Source organism: Ascaphus truei, chromosome 14, assembly GCF_040206685.1.
Source record: "Ascaphus truei isolate aAscTru1 chromosome 14, aAscTru1.hap1, whole genome shotgun sequence".
Lineage (NCBI taxonomy): Eukaryota > Metazoa > Chordata > Amphibia > Anura > Ascaphidae > Ascaphus > Ascaphus truei.
The window spans coordinates 5,747,238-5,765,592 of record NC_134496.1 but is presented as its reverse complement, the minus strand read 5'-3'; the positions used below and the strand labels follow the sequence as shown (position 1 = coordinate 5,765,592).

The 18,355-nt window shown below is 46.4% G+C and overlaps 1 protein-coding gene across 12 annotated transcripts in view; it reads right to left on the bottom strand.

The window, feature by feature from the left end:
* The window catches only part of GIGYF2 (GRB10 interacting GYF protein 2), a 127,407-nt gene that overhangs the window by 35,205 nt on the left and 73,847 nt on the right, over positions 1-18,355 (bottom strand). For 11 of the 12 annotated variants that reach the window (XM_075569583.1, XM_075569584.1, XM_075569586.1 and 8 more), the window contains 2 exons: positions 2,696-2,916; positions 706-871 (listed from right to left, as the gene is read on the bottom strand). In XM_075569583.1, the coding sequence (XP_075425698.1) occupies positions 706-871; positions 2,696-2,916 (387 nt within the window). The remainder of the gene's footprint in view (positions 1-705; positions 872-2,695; positions 2,917-18,355) is intronic. The other variant, XM_075569585.1, reaches the window with a different exon arrangement.

Genomic DNA, 18,355 nt, shown 5'->3' with positions numbered 1-18,355 from the left:
AGTTATACCACATGTGATCAAGTGGCCTGAATTACTCAGATCACTCAATGATTTACGGCTTCATTCTGAATATCATTCAGTAGATATCTCAGTGTCTAATACACTGAAACCATTGAGGCCTCTTCATGTAGTACACCAGTGGTATTTCCACTTACTAGCTGTCTGTAAACATGCGCTACTATTAGGTTTTAATTCGTTTGTGTTTTTCTGATTATCAATAAAATGTTATTATTTTCTTGAGTTCTACCTGGAGTGAGCGCATCAATAGGGATTCTTTCCTTGCTATTCCTTTGTACACTTTCTATCCCGGATAGCACCACTCCTAGTTTCTCTCTCGTTGTCCAGCGGCTGAGCAGGGTTCATCCACCCCCTCTTCCCTATTCCCCCGTCTCCGATGCATAAAGCACTGTACTCAAATATAAGACAACCCAAAATATAGAACATCCCACTAACTTCCAGTTCTTTGACCATCAACTTCTGGCTCCTTCAGTTGCCTTTACTGCCTGTTTATCAGTAAGAACACTAAATATTCTGAGCATGTGTTTCGTCAGCCTAACTACTCCTACAATGAACCTCCAGACAAAGGTTTATGTTGGAAGCGAGTGATCCTCAATATGGACTTTGCATTGTACACCTTCCCATCCTCTTTTTGTTGTTGTTACTATTCTCTATAGTAGCATTCACTCCCTATCCGGTTTCTCTTACCAATATCACTCCGGCCCGTCTCTCTAACCCGCTCCCCTGGCTGGCTCCGTTCTGTTTCTTTGGCCTCCTCTGTGTGGTTCCGGTCAGTGTCGGAGTGCTCTCCCCCCTCCATGGAGGGTCGGAAGTCCAACTCCTGCTCCTCTGGGATGGATTCTTTCTGCACCTTCTGGGAAGAGAGCATAGTCAGGCACACGTAGAGCGGGAGGATTCTGGGAGTCAGGAAGGGGCCAGAAGCAATAAGAATTGGATGGTGTGACGGGAGGGGGTAACCAGGCTATACAATAAAAGTCAAGCCTGTTTTGGTTACCCCTGCTCTGTGTATTAGGGTCCAAGATAGTTAGCTCTTGGGCCCAGTAACAATGTACCATTCCAATGTATTGTCTGTAATAAAAGCATTTTTTGTGTTTTTCCTTTTCCGGGCATGCAATCAAGCAGGGATTGCTAGGGTGGGAGTCTCAAGTGGGGAAGGGGTGGGGGGGGGGGGGGGTGTTTGCGGAGGGACCGTTGACAGAATGTGCCTAGGAGGTTGGGGTCTGGATTTGTCTGTTCCCCCTATAAATGTACCCGGGAATCATGCCTGATTCTCGGATACATGTATGCACATTGTCCCGGCAATACCTTCCCTTGAAAACGCAAGCGCGACACACCACTAGGGTACCCTGCTTCAGCACAGCCCAGAAAGGAGAATGAGGCACAGGGGTGAATATGTATTCCTGTAGCTTAGGGAATCCCTAGGTTAAAGGCGGTACCCCAGCTAATGCGAAGGTGACCCACAACCAATATAGGGTTTGTAGGTGCCACAACCACATATAAGGCAGAGGGAGACTCAGAGTCCAAACTGAGTCCAAGGGAAAGTGTGTGGGGAATAAGGCAGATAGAAATAAAACGACAACCTTTTTCCTTTTCTGTTCCCTGTCCCCCAAGGCTCAGAAAAGTATTAAAATATACTTTAAAGTAACATGCTTTTTACATTCGGAACCGATGTCCAAACAGGCTGCCTGAGCTAACCCATAGGCGCCGGTAAGTCTGCTGGACATCGGAGTTCAAAGCAACCAGAGGAGGCCCAGAGGTGAGAATAGCATTTGGTCAGCGGGGAAAGGTGGAGTACCAGGTCCGGAGATGAATGGCAGCCCTCCAAGATGCCACTTGTTCTGCCAGACCTGGTGGAGCCTGCCCTGCAGGTGGCATTGAGATAGCCAGGGAGAGAGGTGGCAGGCTTGCGCATGTCTCTTGGCTATTTTGGATTTCCCGCTAACCCGGCTTGGCTCTGATTGGCTGCTTGGGAAAGTTCCCAGGCGTTGATTGGCTGCTCAGTTTTGTGAATGAAACAGAAAATACTATAAGAATCGGGGAGGCAATCAGAGTCGGAGTCTCCGGTAGTAAGAGAGCAGGCGGGCTTTTCAAAGTTGCTTCTGTGTGAATAGCAGAGCAACCGACTTCGATTTTGAGCCTGAAAAGCCTGCCCGCCAGAGTCTAAGTCCAACCTTTTGGGACCAAGTTCTCAGAAACGAACGTAGCGGTCCCGGCTGGAAGTTTATGCCGATTTGCGTTTCAGGAGATTTGCACTAACTTGCGGTCAGGAGGGACCAAGTTCTCAGAAGAGAATGTACCGGGGGCGTAAGGAATTTTATGCCGATTTGGGTTCCAGGAGATTCCAGGTTAAGTCCCAGTCAGGGTAAAACTCAACCATAGAGTTCCCTGCACCTAGGAAAGTCTAGTTTTCAACCCCAGTCCCAAAGTGAGTGTGTCTTTTTGTCTGTATTTTGTGTTCCATTGTGTGTAAGCAAATTTATGACGAATAAATTACCATTTATTTCATTACCTTGTTTTGCTCAATGAATGACCCTGGTAAAAAGGTGTAATTAACCTGGTCTCCCGTGACAGTTGGACAGTGGGGTATGAATTGAGAAAGTACTGGGGAAGAGTGAGAGAGGAGATAGGCCTAAACAGGGAATGGAGGGTGCCAAGTGAGTTTCCCAGGGCAGCTCACCTTAGAAGGCAGGAAGGCCCCTGATGAGTCGAAAGTGCCCGTCTCATCTTCTGCGTCTTCAAGACACCACTCAGGCAAACTGTCTCTCTCATCCTCCGCACTGCCCGAGCCACTGCGTGTCCTGCGGTAACCGCGCTCATCTTCGCGCTCCCGGAAGTCAAAGTCAAACCGTCGCCTGCGCTCAGGATGCTCTCGCCAGACTGCTCCCCCCCGCGCTCCATCTGTGGGGAGAGACCGCAAACCGTTAATGGCCAAGATATATCAGAGATCCAAAGAGCTTACAGTGGCACTTTCACCATCCCAATAAGCTTAACAGCTACACTATGGAAGTTGTACAAAGCACAGCCTAAAATAAAGGACAAATATTTGTGTTCTTCAATACAAACTTTGAAAATGGCTGTCAGTTATAACACAGGAAGTATCTAATATTCTGGGCCGATATTCTAATTCTCTCTTTCAGGAACAGCACAAAACACACCTGCACCTCTTTGCTTTTGCCGTCTAGAAGCATTACGGCTTGGGACACCTTTTAGAAGACCAACCTCCGATCTTTTCATCTAATGTACTTGATGGTACACTTGGAGACCTGCAAGTTTTTCAAGCTCTGTACATTTGAATCTATACATAACGCGCACGTTGGTTCCCTAAAACGCTTAACAGCCTACCAGAATCTACATTTCTCCCGGACCAATACAGCGGTTAGAACTGTGAGCTTCTTCTGCACTGTACAACACCAAGTGAAGGAGGGCAACTTCATTGCCAGGCGCAAGATATTCGCTCCACTACAGAGAAACACATTGAATCTCCTTCTGGGTGTAAAGTTTAGAGTCATAACTTTCCCCATAGGTTGATTCATGTGTTGAATACCCTAACTGAACTAGTTAATTATCTTCAGCCTCCTCAAAGAATCCAAATTCAGATGTTAATCTCTGCCTGTCAAGGTACTTATACATAACTAGAATTCCTTTAGTGTGTGTATGACCATGAAAATAATCCAACGGGAACCCAACTTCTCCTATGTGCAATTTCCATGAATATTCACCAAGCTAAAAACACAAGTCTCCAGGACACCAACACACGGTCTCACACATCTCCCGTACATTCACTGCAAATGCATCCAAGACCCTACGGCCTACAGCTGGAGGTTAATGAATGGTTAAAAGAGCATTCCATTCAATGAGGAGCCGTACTGTGCATTAGAGACAATACATTAACTTCTAGTCAAGGCCCTTATTCAATAAGACGTGATGTGCTTCCCTGTGCTGGAAAAGATTTTAGTACAACCCATTGAAATGCAGCTGAACCCCGCGCCAAGAGTAAAGCAGATTCACATTCACAACATTATACGAGTTAAAGCAGCAACATTTGAATTTAATTTTTTTTAATAATTCAGTTCTCTAGTATTAGATCATACTGTCTGCACATTTATTTATTTTATTCATTTTTTCAAATCCCTGACATTTTAATGATTTTTAAAATCATCCTTTGGCAACCATTTAGAAAGTCATATCCACTTCTTCTTTTGAAACAGGCTGACACCTTTTTGAGCTCTGCCTTTGGCAACAAAGTATCACAAACATCTGTTGCTGTGTTCCAAACAGCAGACTGTCCATTGCTCTGAAAGCTGTAACAATAATGTATTACACTTACTAATATAATGTTACATATCAGTTAGGTAAGACTATAGATGATACATTGTCACACACTTTACATCTTAATATATAAAATCGAAAGGTTGGTACTAGCTGCGGTGAATGTGATTGGTCCGTGGCCACCCCGACTCTCATTGGCCAAGAGGTACGCCCCACTGTGACACACACCTCCCACACGACTCTGATTGGACAAAACTTACAGTGACATCAGTGACACACACCTACTTCACTCTCACACACTTGCACTGACAGCATACCCCCACAAAACCCCTGCGGAGTCCTTGCTAAGTTTACATCTCACACTCTCACCCCTGTGTCCCCACACCCACACACAACACACACACCCCTGTGTACACACACACACACACACACACACACACACACACACACACACACACATCCCTGTACACTGACTCCTGTGTACACAAACACACACATTCACTGTACACATCCCTGTACACTGACTCCTGTGTACACAAACACACACAGTCACTGTCATCCCATCCCACAATTACAATATCTGTGTTTACACACACACACACACACACAAACCTGTACACTGACTCCTGTGTACACAAACACACACATTCACTGTACACATACCTGTACACTGACTCCTGTGTACACAAACACACACAGTCACTGTCATCCCATCCCACTATTACAATATCTGTGTTTATCTCTGTTTAACTTTTACTAATCACCGGCACACTATCCTAGCTTTACATAATGAAATTACCACTTTTACAACATCTCCCGCTTTCACAATGTTCAAGATCCTCTATAAAAATAGACATTCAACATTCACACATCATTACTTAACTTTATTAAATACTCTTTATGCCTTAGTACAAACTCTGACGAAACCCAGCCCCTATAAAAAAAACGCTCATGCTTACTCCCCTGTGCATGTCCGCACGTTACTTCACCTACGCACTGTAAATTTAATGGCTGCAACACCAACTCATGTACCTTAAATTTTCCCAATCTTCTATTCTTTACGTTCATTACTTTACTTTATTCAATACTCTCCCTTTATGCCTTTGTACAAACACATAGCCACTGTCAATGTCATTTATAAAATGCCCGCTGTGCATAGCCACAGAAACGCAAGTCCCTATATAAAAAACGCTCATGCCTACTCCCCTGTGCATGTCCGCACGTTACTTCACCTACGCACTGTAAATTTTACGTCCGCAACACCAACTCATTTACCTTACATTTTGCCAATCTTCTATTCTTTACGTTCATTAATTTACTTTTTTCAATACTCTCCCTTTATGCCTTTGTACAAACACATAGCCACTGTCAATTATAAAATGGCCGCACGTTTCTTTAACTACGCACTTACAAAACATTTACACTAATGCCCGCAAAAGCAAATTACAAACATTTACTTACAATAACATTCTACAATATCCCACTTTAAATATTTCTAAAAAAAATTCAACACTCACTATACACAAAATGATCATCCTTACTCCCCTGCGCATGCCCGCAAACCTAGCCACTGACAATTTCATTTTTAAAATGGCCGCTGTGCAAGGCCGCACGTTACTTTACCTACGCACTTACAAACGATTTACACAAATGCCCGCTACAGCAACTTACAAACATTTACTTACATTTTACAATATCCCACTTTCAATATTTCAACATGTTTATCAACACTCCCTATATACAAACCGCTCATCCTTCCTCCCCTGTGCATGCCGCAAAACTAGACAATGTCAATTTCTTCTTTCAAATGGCCGCTGTGCATGGCCGCACGTTACTTTATCTACGCACTTACAAAACATTTACACAAATGCCCGCAACACTAAATTACATACATTTACTTACATTTACTTTCTACAATATCCCGTATTCAATCTTTCTACATGTTTACTTTCAATAATCACCGCCAGCCTATCCTACCTTTACATTCTTAAATGGCCACTTTAACAATATCTCCCGTTTTGAATATCATCATAATCCTCTATACAAAATTAAAATCATCTTATCATTGACATTCAACATCCATACACTATTCACATACATTCATACGATACAGTACACATTCATACCTTCATTCACACAACCTCAACACACACGTTACTTCACCTAGCCACTGTCTATTTCATTTATAAAATGCCCCCTGTGCATGGACGCACCTTACTTTACCAACGCACTTACAAATCATTATCCCAAATTACCGCAACACCAACTGACATATACGCTCCGCAACGCACTTACAAATAATTATCCCAAATTACCGCAACACCAACTGACATATACGCTCCGCAACGCACTTACAAATAATTATCACAAATACCCGCAACACCAACTGACATCTACGCTCCGCACCACCATATCTCTATGCGCTCCGCTCCCCAATCTCTTTCTCAATACGCTCATGCACAACACGCATGTGTCGCAAAGTTACCAAATTTTTCCTTACATAAATTGCATGTTAATGTCACTGAATTACCTGCTTATCTGCCACCACACCACCCTTCCTCTTCACAACCACCATTCGTCTTACACCTTCCCCCACCCTTACTCTTTCCCCCAAAAAACTACACACACCCTTCCTCTTTACAACTCCCACCTCCACCCTTCCTTTCCCCCCCACCCCCATCCTTCCTTCCCCCCACACCCACAACCCTTCCTTTCCCACCCACCCCCACCCTTCCTTTACCACCCCCCCACCCTTCCTTTACCACCCCCCCACCCTTCCTTTACCACCCCCCCACCCTTCCTTTACCACCCCCCCACCCTTCCTTTACCAACCCCCCACCCTTCCTTTCCCCACCGCCAACCCTTCCTTTACCACCCCCCACACACCCTTCCTTTCCCCCCCACCCCACCCTTCCTTTCCCCCCCACCCCACCCTTCCTTTCCCCCCCCTCCACCCTTCCTTTTCCCCCCCTCCACCCTTCCTTTCCCCCCCCTCCACCCTTCCTTTCCCCCCCCTCCACCCTTCATTTCCCCAACCCCCCACCCTTCATTTCCCCAACCCCCCACCCTTCATTTCCCCAACCCCCCACCCTTCATTTCCCCAACCCCCCACCCTTCATTTCCCCAACCCCCCACCCTTCATTTCCCCAACCCCCCACCCTTCATTTCCCCAACCCCCCACCCTTCTTCCCCCCCCACCCTTCTTTCCCCCCCTGACCTTTCCTTCCCCCCCCACCCACCCTTCCTTTCCCCCCCACCCTTCCCCCCCCCCCACCCTTCCTTTTCACCCCCACCCCAACCTTCCTTCCCCCCCACACATCCTTTCCCCCCCACCCCACACCTCCTTTCCCCCCAACCCCACCCTTTCTTTAACCACCACCACACCACCCTTCCTTTCACCACACCCACACCACCCTTCCTTTCACCACACCCACACCACCCTTTCTTTCACCCCCCCACACCACCCTTTCTTTCACCCCCCCACACCACCCTTTCTTTCACCCCCCACACCACCCTTTCTTTCACCCCCCACACCACCCTTTCTTTCACCCCCCCACACCACCCTTTCTTTCACCCCCCCACACCACCCTTTCTTTCACCCCCCCACACCACCCTTTCTTTCACCCCCCCACCCCACCCTTTCTTTCACCCCCCCACCCCACCCTTTCTTTCACCCCCCCACCCCACCCTTTCTTTCACCCCCCCACCCCACCCTTCTTTTCACCCCCCCACCCCACCCTTCACCCCCCCACCCCACCCTTCACCCACCCCACCATTCCTTTCACCCCCCCACCCCACCCTTCCTTTCACCCCCCCACCCCACCCTTCCTTTCACCCCCCACCCCACCCTTCCTTTCACCCCCCACCCCACCCTTCCTTTCACCCCCCCACCCCACCCTTCCTTTCACCCCCCCCACCCCACCCTTCCTTTCACCCACCCCACCCCACCCTTCCTTTCACCCACTCCACCCTTCCTTTCACCCCCCCAGTCCACCCTTCCTTTCACCCCCCCACCCCACCCTTCCTTTCACCCCCCACCCCACCCTTCCTTTCACCCCCCCACCTCACCCTTCCTTTCACCCCCCCCCACCCCACCCTTCCTTTCACCCCCCCCACCCCACCCTTCCTTTCACCCCCCCCACCCCACCCTTCCTTTCACCCACCCCACCCTTCCTTTCACCCCCCCACTCCACCCTTCCTTTCACCCCCCCACCCTTTCTTTCCCCCCATCCCTCCTTTCCCCCCCCCATCCTTACTTTCCCCCCCACCCTTCCTTCACCCCCCCACCCTTCCTTTCACCCCCCCACCCCACCCTTCCTTTCACCCCCACCCTTCCTTTCACCCCCCCACCCTTCCTTTCACTCCCCCCACCCTTCCTTTCACACTCCCCCCACCCTTCCTTTCACTCCCCCCCCCCACCCTTCCTTTCACACCCCCCCCACCCTTCCTTTCACCCCCCTCCCCCACCCTTCCTTTCACCCCCCTCCCCCACCCTTCCTTTCACCCCCCTCCCCCACCCTTCCTTTCACCCCCCCCCACCCTTCCTTTCACCCCCCCCACCCTTCCTTCCTCCTCCCCCCCACCCTCCTCCTAGCGGAAAATTTAACTCACGGGCAACGCCGGGTCTCTCAGCTAGTATTGTTTTAAAACATTTTATTAAGTCATATAGAGGCTTCTAGGTGGTTACTGCTTTAATGCCACTTACTTGCAGAACTACAATCTGCTTGCATGGTTCTCAGTTGAAGCCTGAATTGGTTCCATCATTGAATCGCAGGCCTTTCTACACTCAAAGTAAACGAATGCGAGTGTCTTACGTTAAGGGGCAGCCCCCTGCTACGGCCATAGTGAAATAAGCACAGCAGCATTTTTAACAGATTCAATTATAAGCGCACAAAAAACAGACAAAGCACAAATATATATATTTTTTTCTTTAGATTTTCCCACACTTTGCACAATCTTTTTGGTGATAAGACTCCTGATGAGACAAGTTGTCAGTCAAACAGATCAACATTTGTTTATAAAATGTTTTACCAGGAAGTAATGCACTGGGAGTTACCTCTCGTTTTCACGTATGTCCTGGGCACAGAGTTATAACAAATACATAGTTACATTAAATGAACAGGGTATACATTATATACAAGACATTGCATGCACAGTTAGAGAATAAATATTATAGGCGTGTGTAACAGTTACAGACCAGATTAAATGTGAGGCAGCTTTAGTTTTTAAAGAACTTAGACTGGTGGTGGCTGTGAGAGTCTCCAGTAGGTTGTTCCAGTTGTGAGGTGCACGGTAAGGCCGCGCCTATTCTCTGTGCGCGGCTGTGAGAGTCTCCGGTAGACTGTTCCAGTTGTGAGGTGCACGGTAAGGCCGCGCCTATTCTCTGTGCGCGGTTGTGAGAGTCTCCGGTAGACTGTTCCAGTTGTGAGGTGCACGGTAAGGCCGCGCCTATTCTCTGTGCGCGGTTGTGAGAGTCTCCGGTAGACTGTTCCAGTTGTGAGGTGCACGTTAAGGCCGCGCCTATTCTCTGTGCGCGGCTGTGAGAGTCTCCGGTAGACTGTTCCAGTTGTGAGGTGCACGTTAAGGCCGCGCCTATTCTCTGTGCGCGGCTGTGAGAGTCTCCGGTAGACTGTTCCAGTTGTGAGGTGCACGGTAAGGCCGCGCCTATTCTCTGTGCGCGGCCGATTTTTTGCACAACAAAATAATTTGATTTTGTCGCACAATGGCCGGGTCACGTGAGCGGTTCCGCCAATAAGGGCGAACCAGCTCCGTGCCATCACGGCCGCGCCTCCCCATCGTGTCGCCCCCTAGGCCACAAATGGCCTCTGCTGCAGGCACAAGTGACACCACACGCGTCTAGCATGGCCTCGGCCTAAGAGAAGGAGCGGCCGGATCCTTTGCTGAACCTTGGGACCGTGAAGAGTCTTGGAGTCTGATCTCAGGTGATAGGTGCTGCATGTGGTAGGGGTGAGGAGCTTGTTCAGAGAGGCGGGTAGCTTGCTCAGAAAGTATTTGAAGGCAAGACAGGAAAGGTGAACTTTGCGCCTAGACTCAAGTGATGACCAATCTAGTTCTTTGAGCATTTCGCAGTGATGTGTGTTGTAGTTGCATTGGAGAACAAAACGGCATATTGAGTTGTAGAGGGTATCAAGTTTGCTAAGGTGGGTTTGGGGTGCCGAGCCATATACTATGTCTCCATAGTCGATAATTGGCATTAGCATCTACTGTGCGATGCGCTTTCTGACCAGCAGGCTTCGGGAGGATTTGTTACTATAAAGTACACCTAGTTTGGCATAGGCTTCAGATGTCAGGGTATCAACGTAGCCCAAATGTTAAATGGGAGTGAAAACATATGGCCAGATATTTAAAAACTAGTGACAGGGGCTAGGAAGGTGTTAAGAGTTGGTTCTGATCTGAAGTTCTGTCATTGGTAGCTTTAGAAATTTAGCCTTGGTCCAAAATACCATTGTTACAGTGTTGCCAGTGTTTAAAAACAGTTTGTTTTGGGAAGTCTCAGTTTTCAAGTCTCAGAACAAAGATAGGTATAAATGGCACACCACTGTTAATAAAAATAGAAAAACGTTTTGTGCTTGTGGTGCTCACCTCCTGATGATCCCGGCGTCCCCAGGCTGTTTCCAAAGACTGGTAAACAATGAAGAAAGGAAGAAGCACACACAAGGCTAATGGAGACTTAAAGAAACTTCAAGCTGTATTAGATCATCAGAGCTAATGAACAGGTAACGTTTCACGACTCAAGGTTTCAAGTCTCGAAAAATCAGATTGAAGTGCAATTTCAAGGTCAGAGAGGCGAGGGCTGTGTGCATACAAGATTGTGTCATCCGCATACATCTGCCTTGAAGCTCCCTTACAAGCTGTAGGAAGATCACGCACTGAGAAGAGTAGGGGCCCCAGAACAGAGCCTTGTGGGACGCCGCAGGTGATATGCAAGGAGTTGGAGTTAGAGCCTGAGATACACATTTTAGGATCGACCGTATAGGTTGGAGTGAAAACAGTTTAAAGCATGTTCCCCTATTCCAGAGCACTGAAGTTTGTTTAGCAAGATAATATATCTAGCTGATATATATAGCATGTATGAACAATCACCCCCTACTGTATGATCAACAGGTTCAAAAGCTTTTGCAAAATCTAGGAATATTTCACCAGTGAGTTGTAAGTTTCATTCCACACTGGATCTCATTACAAACTTTAAGGAGGGTGGTTACTGAGGAGTGTTTTGGGCGAAAGCCAGATTGGAGTTGGCCGAGGAAATTTGTCTTGTCATAATAATCTCTTAATTAGAAACATTTTTCCATGTCTTTGGATAGTATTGGGAGTGGCATAAGTGGCTGACGCATGAATAATGCAAACCCAGAGAAAAATAAAGTATATTCTTATTGATCAGGATGCAAATAGGTAAAACGGTTACTTTAAGGGGGATTGAATTACACGAGTTGTTAAAAAAAAAAAAAAAAAAGCTAAGTGGGACTGCACTGCACATTTTAAATCATGTCAATATAAGCATTTTAAACATATTTTTGAAACTTCTGTTGTAATGAAATGCTTTGGAAGTTATTAATATTTTTCTAATCTCTTGCGTGACAAGACGGAGTCTCAGAAACTGCAGGCAAATTTACAATCCCCACTTTCCTTTATTAACCGAAAGAGAAGTAATTACAAGGCCATCATCACCAAATCAGAAATGCAGAAGATCCAGTTGGTGAAAGTTAGAAAAATGAATTTCTTGCAAAAAATCTAAGTGTAATACCCCCTTTCCCCCCCTCTCCGTTGGGGTTACTGTATGGGTTAAAGGAGTTCGATACTAAACACCTGCCTCGCCTGACTAGACACGGTGTTTCCCAATGACCAGGCAGAGGCTTAGCTGCACCCTTTTTCTGCCTAGAGACAGGGGGGTGAGAGAGAGGTGATATAGAGAAGGGGAAAATAATTCCAGCTGTTCAATCCTGGGAGAAGAGACCAAGGAGGGATTTCAATTGTAAATAGGTAACTTGTGGTAGGAGTCCCCTTTTATTGTTTTCCAGCGCAGAGGTGTCCTTTAAAGTCAGACCCCGAGTGAAGGAAGCTGGAGAAGTGCAGGCTTCAACAGGAGAGATTTGGTGTCCTTGAGGGGTTGCCCTATCTGTAGCTCTGGGACTAATCTGAAGTCAGGCTCATCAGAGGTTATGCCACAGGACCTTAAGTAGGAGCCTGAAAGAATAAAATGCTGTGCATGTATGAACAATCACCCCCTACTACCTCAGTACCAGAGCACAGTATGTGAGGTGAGCAGGGAAGGATACAGAGACATGACCTCTATCCTACCACAGTGAAGAAAGGGATCCCTGCTGGAGAAAGATATGGATTGAGAATATCACAAGTAGCATGGTTAACCATGACATGAATGGAAGAAACCCTTTCCATGTTACAGCGATGCGCCTTCTCAGGACTGCAATGTTGCAGCTGAGGAAGAGTTGTACCTGTCTATAGTATAAATAGACTGTTTTGTTTAATAACTACAAAGTTCCTGGCGCCCATCATTACCATCTGCCACCTATATGCCCAGCCTACGCAGATCAGCACTCAAGCACAGGTAATGCTCCCTGAGTGGCCAACAACGCAGATCTACGCAAACTCCCTTATAGAAGGTTAGAGAGGGTTTTACATAAGGAAGTTAATAAACGTAATTTGTACCCGTTGCGTGGAAGATTTGGAATATTTATGGGTGCAGACTACCTTCATTCGTCACATTTTTATAGTACTTTAAAGTTATGAGTGTTTAAGCGCAGATAATTCTATCACAGCTAAAGAAACCAAGTTTTAGGCCGAGTCCATGCTCCCTGCTTGCTCGCTGAGGCGCGCTGAGGCTCAGGGAAAGCGGGTGCTTTCCCTGGCCTTGCGGTTGCTTACCGCACGCGCTCTCAGCAGGCCGTCAGGGGGTGGGCCGGGGGCGGACGCGTCACTGGCCGGGGGCGGGCCAGTGACGTCACGGAGCTGGTTCGCCCTCATTGGGCGAACCGCTTACGTGACCGGCCTGTCTCGCCGGCAAGCGGGGGAATTTTAAATTCCCCTAAGACCTGCGCTTCCGCAAGCGCACGGAAGTGCAGGTGAGCCCCTACTAAAGCTGCTCTAATTGCGGCTGTAGGGGCTCAGTGCTGAGCGGGAGCGCGCGTCAGCACGCTTCCGCAAGCAAGCAGCAAACATGGCCGAGGCCTTACAAGGACATTTTGAAAAGCGTGTGAATTTATTAGCAAAGCTCCTTTTCGTTGTTACCCAACAGTCCCTTCCACAGGCAGAGCCACAAATTACATTATAGGAGATGGACAGAACATGCAGCACACAGAGGCCCATCCCTTGATATAATTTAGCTTTGATTATTATATTGATAAATAGGTCTTTCTTGATATTAAACACACACAGCTAACTTACATGAAAACCATACAAAACTTCTCTTAACTGGGATGTAGCCTGGCGTTAAATCATTACTATTATGTTCTAAGGGCAGTTCAAAGCCACACTATTATGATATGCCTTGGATTACTCTACCCGTGTCTAATAAATAGGGCAGAAGATATTGGGTATTTTAATCAATCTGGCACACAAGGGGTGAACTTTAGTTACAAATTACCTTCCAAATAGTTTTTATGGCTTTTCAAGCCAGCCCTGTGTTGTATAGGACTGATGATATCTCGAATCAACATCTGTTTTGCCAGAGATGGGACGAAAATATGGCTTCCCTAACACTAAAATAAAGACCCTAAGAAGGTATTTCTAAAAAGAGTAACTGTATTAAATATGCAGATATCATTGGCCTGAGAGAAATAGATAGGCGTAACAGTTGCAATGAGACGAATGCAAGAAGGGCAAATCCGTCATAATTAGGAGGTGGCAAGGGACACATCCACTTATCACTAAAACTTAGGAGCAAGTCGGTCAAAATGAGTCTTGTTATATTCGGCAAACTCGCTGAAACATATTGATATGAATCGTGTATGATAGTATGATAGAAATAAAGTTATGAGGTTTTTTACATTTGAGTCCACGTTTAAACGTCAAAAAAAGGCTCCCCCCACCCTTCTTCTTTCAAGTCGTACAACTGCCAGAGCTTATTGAATAAGTTGGTGGGCTTATATTGCTCTTAAGGAAGGGAATTTAGTATATTAAGCCCTACTTTTTAATTAAGAGTTAAAATTCAGCAGAGGTGTATTTTGGGATCAGACACGTGAATTGTTATCTTTCCTATGCCACTAACATCTCTGGGAGGTGGGCGTCAGCGTCTTGGTTATGTGGCAGAACGGGGAGGGGTGAGTATCAGGGGGGTGGTATATATTTTGACTGTTTTCTTGTGTTTGGTAGCCTTCACCTTGAGAAAGGCAGTATTAGACTGCCGAAACGTTGGACTTTATGGCATATTAAACCTCCTTTTGAGTAAAACCGTGTGCCGGCTTCTTCTTCTTTGTACTGGAACATTTGGGACTACAGGAGCTCCCCAGGACCAGCGCACCGGCAGCTAAGTACCCCACCTCTATTACCCTTGATATTGAGTGCGTGTCTCATCCTCTGTCTATTAAAGCAGCAAAACATTTGAAGTCTTATGGGGGGGGGGTTAAAAATAAATCAGTTTTGTAGTATTAGATCAGCGGTGCGCAAAGTGGAGGGCGAAAGATTGTGATGGGGGGGCGCGGGCAGTTGCAGAGACCCGCGCTCTTCCCCCAGGCATTTAAATTAAATGCTGGCGGATCGCGTGAGGCCCCTGCAACTGTTTACTTACCGGGATTCAGCAGTCTGTGTTGCGTCGCCATGGCAACCCATGTGACCTGACGTCACATGCCTACGATGAAGGTAGGCGGGGGGGGGGGGGGGGGGGGGAAGAGCCGGGGACAGAGGGACAGGGGGGCACAGCACAAAAAGTTTGCGCTCCCCTGTATTAGATCATACTTAATGCATTTGTTTTTAAATTCAACTCAATGCCATTTTTAAAGCATTCTTAGATTTCTGTAGCAGGTGTACTATGTAACTATGTTAGCCCACCTCCCTCCTTTCCGGTCTCGGATAACTTGTTGGCAATGATCCCAGTAGTTTGAGGCTGTAAACTGTAACAATAGATAATGTACCTAAGTAATATAAGGATACATTGTAGCTGCTGAGTTACACTGACTGAAGCAGACATTAAGTTAGGCACACAATCCGGATTTTTACACATTTATAGCAGGAGCACCAAACAATTGCCAGCTTAGGTAAGAATGTAGAATTATATATCAGCACATGCGTTACATACACAAATAATAAAACATTTTAAAAAGGGGGGAGGGGTCACGTGCTCACAAGTGTGCTGTTCGTGACAGATGTTATATTGGGACTGATTGAGGGAACATATTAATCATTTGAGGGTCCATGTGTGGAGAAAAGCGACCCGGCTTCATGGGGGGGGGGGGGATGGAGAGGAGGGCTGCTCCGGACGGGGGACTCAGACAGACCCCACGTGTCTCCGTACCTCCGCTGAAAGGGGGGGGGGGAGACAGGAGAGAGGGCGGGGGGAAGGAGAGTCAGGAGAGAGGGGGGGGGCAGGAGGGAGTTCCACAGGTAAGGAGCAGTTAGGGAAAAGGATTTCCTGCGAGAGAGAGCAGTAGAGTTGGAAGGGGTGGAAAGGAGACCATGAGCAGAGTGCAGGAGATGAGCAATGAGATAAGAGAATCATATCCCTTCTCTCCTCCTAACTGTATATAAAGGTATTTCCCAAAAAGTTTTATATTCACCATTTTAATAGCCCTTCTTTTCACAATTGCTAATCGCTATAGCAGTAGCTGATCGTCCGAAAAGGCCTAAATTGGTCACTTTGGATGATCTAGAATAGGCCTCAGTCACTGGAACTGAACAAACCTCTAGGTGAGGTCTTACCAAGGACCTGTAAAGTTGCATCACCACCTCTCCCTTTCCTGGATAGGTTACCTGACGCTTGTTCCGGCTTCTTTCCCCCCGCTGGGCTAATGATACCCATCATAATTACTTTACAATGTGTTGCTTATTGTTGAAACTATCCTGACAGTTCAAGTTCAAGCTGTTCTTTTGTAAATAAAGATGCTGACAAATAGAGTAATGCAAAGTATAACAATTCTAACAATAAAAAGCCCAATTTAATATTATAAAAATGACATATTTCTATCAATCATCCCATTCCTTCCCTCACATTCCACCATGTGGTTGACTTCTGGCAAAAGCATTGACTTGCACATGAGGCGCACACAAGCCACACGCATACCTTCACATACAAACATGTAGTTGTCTTTCACTTCTATATATCCTCTCAAATACGCCATGCAAAACATCTCTAACCCACATGCCCCATGCCCCATCTGACCATCATGCATTTGCAACAAAGAAGCAGTGTGAGATGTGCAGCCTGAGGGGTTGGAGAGGAAGAAAGGAGGACAATCTGGTCTGATGAACTAAAAAATAACCTTCTAACATTTGAGTTCACCTCCCCGTCACTATCCAACGTGACTTCTCTCCTCTTCTATATTAATATTCAACTAAGCGGCATCTCTCACTCATCACTAGTTAACCTAGCTGCGTCTTCCCCATACTGTTAGTACACCAAAACCTGCCCTCTACAACCTTTGCTAGCAAATACCTTCTACCTCAGTTGGCATCTCAAATCCCGTACCACCAGCCACCCTTACCAGTTTTTACATTTAGTCAAACTAATAACGTCCATATCACTATCCAACCTTAAGTCTCCCTCACAATGCTATCCAAACCTAACCTCTTTGCCATGATGCAAACCAATCTGGCTTCCCCATCCCACAATGCTAGTCAACCGCTTCTGTTCTACTATTTCTCTCACAAGCCTAACTTCTCCGATCCTTGTCACCAGCCCAACTACTCATATCCCTGATAATAGCCAACCTACTTCATACCAAGAGACAACTTAAGTGCTACTGTATAGCTCGGTGACCTAACATACTAGCTTAGTATATATGGCCCATTACTGCCGATTCAAGTGAATGGTCTGCAAAGTGTCTTCTGAAACGGGAGGTGTCCTAACACAGCTTGGTAAATATAGCCTTTTATATACAGTACCATTCACTTGAATGAGGCTCCAGTGTGTCTTATGGTGTAGCACTTGGTAAGTATGGCCCAAAATGCCTTGCTGATATTAGTTACTAATCGGTCATTGTGCTTCTATGGGAGAAGCACAGTCCTGTTTAACACGGCAACAACGCTTCCTCCAGAAGCAAAGTGAAAGAATGGATGTGGAATTGCAGCATGGCCCTGCTCCCTGCAAGAATTCAGATCACCAATACACATCCAACATCGCTCCTTTCACTCACCGGAGGAAGAAGTAAAGAAATCTTAATTCAATTGCTTTGATTCAGTGGAGCGCCTTATATTTTATATGATCTTTCAAGGCTGTGTCTAAAAAGGAAGCGCAGGCAGCTGCAAAACCATAATATTCAAACCCTAGTAACAATTTTAAGATCAGAACACAGCTATCAGATTACTTAACCCCATCAATGTAAACCTGCGCTGCAAAGCTCTACTAATTGTGGGGTTTTCCTGAAGCGAAAAGCAGTCTCTAGACTCTGAAACGTCCACCCAACCGTTTGAAACCCAGTATCGGCAGAAAACCACGAAACATTGGGTCACGTCTGCTTAATGTGTCTTCCATTTTACAGCCATGAACACCCCGACAACATTTCACAAATACAGTCCCACTTATCTCTAGAAAAATATTTTCTAGGATAACGCTGATGATAAAAATGGTGAAGTAGTCAAAAGATTACTCCGATTAAAGGACAAAACATATCACTGAATAAATACAGCTGCTGAAGGACTCTCCTGTTAATTATAAACCTGAATCAAAAAGGACAGCATTGGACAGAAGTCCACAAGGCAGCTCTGGCAAATATCTGTGCATTTGGGGCTCATGCAGTGATTCTTAACCCACAGTTTAGGTATACCGCAGCCCGGCTATGTGTTGGGACAACCAAAATAAGGCTGTGCTTATAGTACTGTTTACAGCGACGTCACACAGCATTGTACCAAGTACATGCAGTCCGTCGCGGGTGCCCAT